The sequence below is a fragment of the Erithacus rubecula genome (assembly GCF_903797595.1).
Source record: "Erithacus rubecula genome assembly, chromosome: 8".
NCBI classification, from domain to species: Eukaryota; Metazoa; Chordata; class Aves; order Passeriformes; family Muscicapidae; genus Erithacus; species Erithacus rubecula.
Genome location: NC_136659.1, coordinates 22159676 through 22166291, shown reverse-complemented (window position 1 = coordinate 22166291; position 6616 = coordinate 22159676). Strand labels below are relative to the sequence as shown.

At 59.7% G+C, this 6616-nt stretch overlaps 1 protein-coding gene across 1 annotated transcript; it reads left to right on the top strand.

Moving 5' to 3' along the window:
• Positions 1–1739: 1739 nt before the first annotated feature.
• Positions 1740–3213, top strand: CDK5R2 (cyclin dependent kinase 5 regulatory subunit 2). The gene has a single exon (XM_079311676.1). The coding sequence runs from the start codon at positions 1893–1895 to the stop codon at positions 2853–2855; it is 963 nt and encodes a 320-aa protein (XP_079167802.1). The 5' UTR covers positions 1740–1892; the 3' UTR covers positions 2856–3213.
• The last annotated feature ends 3403 nt before the right edge of the window (positions 3214–6616 follow it).

Sequence of the window (6616 nt, the reverse complement as noted above, 5' to 3'; positions counted from 1 at the left end):
CTTGGCTAGATTGAAATCAGCTATGTATATTCAAAAGTGCTCACTTAATTGTCATCAGGAACCTTGTCCTCATTTTCTTCCTCTGTATTTGTACCCCTTTACCAAATCCTCATGGTTACTTCAGCCCAGACCAAGCTGGCCTTGAGTAGGTAATGCTGGCCCAGATCCACTTTGGTTCTGGCCACTCCCAAAGCAAACCTCTGCATCTGAGGGTCTGTGTGCCTGCTCTTTGCAGATGCCATTGCAGGGACGGCAGCTGACCGCAGTGCAGGATATGTGGGATGAGACTTTGCTCTTCTTCCCTGCCATGGCCCAGGAGGGCACAGCCTCTCCTCTACCCCCAGAGGGGCAATCCCCAGGCATCGGGAGGCCAGTCTAGAAGCCTGAAACATGGCCCCCAGTCTGTGCTTTCTTTGCAAACACCTCCAGCATCAGCAGTGCAGGAGGAAGTGGGGAGGGGAGAGGGTGGGCTGGTTTGGCTCCTCCCAGTTGATAATTCATTACTGCCTGTTAGCCTGGATCCATCCGGCAGCAGCTACATCCTGGCAACGACGTGTGATCATTTCACACATAAAATGCTGTACCAATATGCATCCTTGAGACATTCTCCCTTAAACCTTTTCCAGCTGCCTCTCTCAGTGCTTCACTTGTGGGAGCAGTCCCTGCAATTGGGATGTTTTGCTCTTAATGGATGCCTGGTACCCATCATAGAAATGAGGGCTGCAGCTCATGAGAAATACAAGGGGAATCTTCCTGCATGGAGCAGAGAGGCAGCAACACCTATGGCGTGCTCTGATCCATAGAGGGAGAAGCAGCATCTATGCTCATGCACGTGGCTGGTTTATTGCACACCATTTGCTGTGACACAGAAGGGCAGCATCTCTTCCCTCCCCTTCTTTCCTGCGGGTCTGGGAGCTTTGGGCAGCAGAACTGGCAAGTCTTGCCTTGGGAACATGGCAGTGGTCTCATCCCATTTCTCCAAGGTCCCTGACTTTGGCCTGATGCTGGTGACTCTCAGCCTGGTGGTAAATCTCCCTTCCACAGCGGAGCAGGAGGAGGCAGGGTGGGTGAAGGACCCCACACTTGCACAGCAGGTCATGGGAGTGCTCCTCCGTGGCACCTTCTGACTCCCTATGGAGCCATGCCCAGGGCTGGGCTGGTTCTCAGGAGAGATGAGGTTGGGCTACCAAGCCTAAACCTTTCATGTCGGCGGCCGAGTCACAGTCAGCGTTGCACCCACCCCGAGCCTTCTCCAGCCGCCCTCTGAGCACCTGTTCTTGATCCTCACGCCTCTTCAGCCATTCCTCTAGCATTTTCAAAGGCTCTTCTTCCTCACCGTGTATGCCTAGTACCACTGGGCCAGGGGGCTCGGCTGATCTGGGAAGGTTCATCCCTCCCCTTGGAGGTAAGAAAACAGAGCAGGACTTGGCAAGAGCAGCCGAGACCAGAAGCTCTCCCTAGACTCTTCCCGCGTCCCCTGTCCTCTGGGTTCCCTCCCAAGTCACCCACACAAAGGGCTGGGGGGCTGTGACAGCGTCGCAGGTCGCAGCCCGTCCGCGCTGGCGGGCGCACCGAACGAGCCCCACCGGTGAAGGTCACGCCGGGGCGGCGGCCGCCGGGCAGAGCCGCGCCGCGCTCTCCCCCCACGCCCCTCACCGGCGAGGGGCGGCGCACCGGGGCCCGTGCGGCGACGATTGGCTGCCGGCGGGGGGAGGCGGGGAGCGGCGGGGCCGCGGCTGGCTGCAGCGGCGGGCGCGGAGCCCAGAGCGGGCGCGGCGGAGCATCCTCGGGCACCGCGGCCCCGGTGCGGGCCGCCTCCCCCGCAGCTCCCGGCCTCATATGGGCGGTGCCGGCGCCCCGGCCCCCGCACGCCCGTCCCGCTCGGCGTTAGCATGGGCACGGTGCTCTCCCTCTCCCCCGCCGCCTCCTCGGGCAAGGGCGGCGGCGGCGGGGGGCTGCTGGCCGAGAAGGCGCCGGGAAGGGTGCCGGGCAAGGGCGAGAGCCGGCTGAAGCGGCCCGGCGTGCTCATCTCGGCGCTAACCTGGAAGCGGCTGGTGGCCGCCTCTGCCAAGAAGAAGAAAAGCACCAAGAAGGTGACGCCGAAACCCGGCGGCGGGGCCCCGGGGGGGGCCCCGGGCCAGCCCGACCCGCTGGTGGTGCAGCGCAACCGCGAGAACTTGCGCAAGTCGGTGGTGGGGCCGGCCGAGGGCGCCAAGCAGGGCCCGCTCGCCGTGCCGGTGCCCACGGTGCCCTCGGCGCCGCAGGAGCTGCACCCGGGCTCCGGCGGGGGAAAGCCGCCGCCGCCGCCGCCGCCGGCCGGCAGCCGCCCCGCGGGGTCTCCGCGCCGCGTGGTGGTGCAGGCGTCCACCGGCGAGCTGCTGCGCTGCTTGGGGGACTTCGTGTGCCGCCGCTGCTACCGCCTGAAGGAGCTGAGCCCCGGCGAACTCATCTCGTGGTTTCGCAGCGTGGACCGCTCGCTGCTGCTGCAGGGCTGGCAGGACCAGGGCTTCATCACCCCGGCCAATCTGGTGTTCGTCTACCTGCTGTGCCGGGAAGCGCTGCGGGGCGAAGACATCGGGACCCAGGCCGAGCTGCAGGCCGCCTTCCTCACCTGCCTCTATCTCGCCTACTCCTACATGGGCAACGAGATCTCCTACCCGCTCAAGCCCTTCCTGGTGGAGGGAGACAAGGGGCGCTTCTGGGAGCGCTGCCTGGGCATCATCCAGCGCCTCAGCGCCAAGATGCTGCGAATCAACGCGGACCCGCACTACTTCACGCAACTCTTCCAGGACCTCAAGAGCGAAGGCGAGGGCGGAGACGGGTCCAAGCACTGGACGATCAGCCTGGACCGCTAGGGAGGTACCGGGCCCCCGGCGCCGGGGACGGAAGGGTCCGCGCACCGAGGGGCGGGGGAGGCGAAGGACTGTCGGATTCCCCCCCCTGCCCCCGCATCCTCCTCGCCTTCCTCCTTCCCCAGCCATCGGTTCCACGGAGACGCTGCTTGGACCCTCCCTGCTCCGGATCCGACTGCCCTCCTTCCCCGTCTCTGACCCCAGCCGGGGGCTGCGCTTCGGAGCACCGAGGCGGCGGTGAAGACCGGGGAGGGGGGGTGCTGTCCCTCCCACCTTCGCCAACGGGGGGAGGGGGAGGCTGCGGAGGAGCGGAGGCTCCTGGATGCGTTTTCTCTAGAAAAAAGGGGTGAAAAAATGGATGTGGGGGCCCGGGGGTAGGAGGGCTCGGGGAGGGGGCATTTTGGGTTGTGGCGGGTGCCCCAGGCAGAGGATGCATGTGAACGAGTCCCCCGGCGCGGGCAGGGCCGCCCCGCGCCTCCGCAGCGCTCCCGGTGCTGTCCGTGGTGCTGGAGCTGCCGCGCCTGAGCAGACAAAGGCGGGGATTGCGGGCGAGGCTGGGGGGGTCTCTGTGTTGCGGGCGATGCCTTCCCCCCACTCCCCCCGCCCACGTGTGGTATATGGCTCCCCCCAGCATGGGCGATCAGCCCTCAGCCCGCGGGAGCCGCCCCCATACCCCTTTGTTCGAGCCGCTGGGGGGGACGCCCACACCCCTCCCCGCGAGTAAATGCCCTCGGTGTGCCCTCCCGAAACAGGGGGTGATGCCTCCCCCCCTTGGCTTGCTGCGGGAAGAGGGGTCTGTGCCAGAGGAGGCCTAGGGTGCCCAAACGGAGGGGCTTGCTATGGGAGGGGGAGGTCTCCTCTCCTCTTGCTTTGCTTCACTGGAGAATAAAGAGGTGGCCTGGATGGGCCTGGTGGTGGCTCCTGGACTTGCTGGGCTGTGGGGTGCAAGGGCAATTGGGGTAGCACCCCAAGTTCTTGGTCATGACCCACTCTTCCCCAAGAGGAATGGGGGCCCTGGTTTCCAAAAGGGGTTTTACTCCCTAGTGTGAGTTGGGGGTCAAATTTCACCCCTCTTTGTGCCCAAGGCCAGTCCTGGTCCACCTGAGTGTCTTTTGGACCCTTGTGAGCTCTCTTGACCTCCTCCATTCCAGATGGAAATTCCTGATGCCTGTCTGCCACACTGAATTTAAACAGGATGCCACAGTTCATGTCACCTCCATTTTTTTTTTTTTTTTTTAATTTGGTTTTATTTTTCCTGAAGCTATGCCCTCCCTCACCTCGTTCCCTCCTACCTCTGCTCTGCAGGGCTGGGCTGCCTTTTGCTGGCAGCAGCAGGCTGTGGGAGCTGTGCTTCTCTCCCTGTTACCAGCCCTCTGTTTCTGCAGACCTCCAGGGAGAGGGGTGGAGAATGGGAAAGCTTTGCCTTTTTAAAAACTGGTTGCTATGCTTCAAGGTACTGAATTTGCCAGGGCTTCTTTAGCAGAAGCTGCTGCACATGCTCTCTGGCTGGGGTCTGCATCCAGGGCTTCACAGCCCCTCTGAGCCAGGATTCGGGCTCCCCTCCACTGGGAAGAGCTATGCTGGCTCTGCAGGTCATGGAGGGTAAGCTGGATTCTCTCTACCTTTGTGTGCATCAGCAGAGCTGCTAATTAGGCCCAATCTGGCTCGTTCAGGCAAAGCTGTGCTGCCAGGAAGACAGCACAGATGTCCCTATGACGGGGGCTGACCTGGCAGGGTGCTGTGCAAGGCTTTTCCATGGCTGTGTAAACCCAACAAGACCGATGCTGCTCCCGTCCTTCCTCTCCTAATGGATGCTCTTGTCCGTGCCTTTAGTTTGACATTCATGTGACCTTGTGCTGAGCCGTCTGGGCCACAAGGCATTCACAACCCACCCCAGCTTTGGCCATATCCACATCTTGTCATAAGAAAGGTAACTTTGGCTTAAAGTGGTGGAATTGGAGCCTTATAGCTCCTATGGGGCTACTGGGAGAGCCCTGACTCTCCCTTATCAGCCTTTGCAGAAAGGGAAACTGAGGCACAGTGAGATGAACACAGTGAGGTGTTCTGCTGCATCACAGGGTAACACTTGAGCCACTGGTATCAGCTATTTCCACCCTGAGCTGTGGTGTTTGTCCAGTGATCTCTATTCCCAGATGCATGGCTTTATGGAGTCTCCTCCCCAGACCTGAACAACCTCCCACCAATGGAGGATTTTCCCACCCTACAGATCTCCTTAGAGACACTCACAGGGTTATTTCAGCTTCAAGCCCCAGCCTTTTGCAAAGCTTCCAGCTGCAGTAAGGCCACGTCCTCCCCTTCCTCCCTTGTGTTTCATTGATTAAGAGTCCTAGACCTCACTGGGAGATTTAGGAAGAGCTAATTGCAGACTGGTAATTGAAGACAGCTTGGAGTCTCTGGAAATGTCAAGGAATGAGAAAGGAGCTTAGATGCTCCCATGCATTAAAATATGCATCATTAGCTCAGCCAGAGCCTTACTGGAGGGAGGGAGGCATGTCTGGTTTTCCTTACCCCAGAGGACCTCGTCGAGCTGCTGAGAGGAGTGAGGCAGGGGTAACACTAATCTTACCATGTCTGGGAGCTTTCTGCTCTCCCCAAGGCAAAGGAGACATGTGGGAGAACACAAGGAGGGCTGGGTGAGAATCTCAGGCTAGGGAGTTTTATTTTTCCCTTTTTAAAACTGTGATTTGACATGCCAGACTCCTGTGCTCCTGCATGATTGATGGTCTGGACTTGGGAGCCAGCTATTGGACAGAATGAAGGGGAGTGGATAGAGCTTGTCTCCAGACTTGTGATCCCTGCAGCTGCCAGTGCTCTCTAAGGAGCAGTGAGGGACTGAGACCCTCTCAGGAGAGGCTGGGCAGCCATCAAGCCAGTGTCTGGGTTTGCAGGGATGGGAGGATTCACATTGGGTTTGGGATTCGGAGGTAGAGCAACAGGGCCAAATCAGTGATCAGTCACTGCAGGGATACAGGTGAGGGATCCCAGTACTTTCCTAGTTTGAAATTCCTCCAGCAGCAATACATCTTCTTTCCATGCCTCACAGTGGGTGCCCCATCTGCTCCACATTACAGCAGCAGAGGTGGGCACTACAGCCTGCAGTGGGTTCAGCCCCTCCTGCCCCAAGGAGGTCTCTTCTCAGGCCAAAACACCCTTATCTTCCTTCCCAAAGGTGCACGGAGCTCTGAGATGCACCCTGGGTGGCAGTGGATCCCAAGGATGCATAGTCACACATGAAAAAGGGAGTTTCTACCTGGAATCATGGGAAAAGCTCTATGGGACTTCCCTTGCCTGACTACTGTGGCTATGGAGCAAGCTCCATGGGTTAGATGAGCTGGCCATGGCACTGGGGCATGGAGAGGTGACAGGCAGCTGGAGCAGCCAGCTTGGCAAGCCATGCCTCTTCCTGCCAGACAAACAGCAGGCAAGTTTTGTTTTTGTTATTAAGAGTTGTCATCAGCCCCCAGAATGACTTGGAGATGTTCCATGGGAGGAAAATGTTCTGGATGATGCAGACCCAGCACCTGCATGGCTGGAGAAGGACCTGCCTTGGCCCAGCTTTCTGCACAAGCCTTTCCTCATTTGCCTGCAAGGATGATGACTAACACGTTCCTCGAGGCAGATGGAAGTGGGAGGTTCTCTTCTGCCTCAGTGGGAGCTCCTCAAACACTGGCTCCATTGCAGCTTTGGGCTGTTGCTACTCTGTTGAACAGGGGATGGCTTGGGGGTGCAGGTCTCTGGTCGCC

Excerpts from the sequence above, each read along its gene's own strand:
- CDK5R2 (XM_079311676.1), top strand. The coding sequence starts at position 1,893 with ATGGGCACGGTGCTCTCCCTCTCCCCCGCCGCCTCCTCGGGCAAGGGC.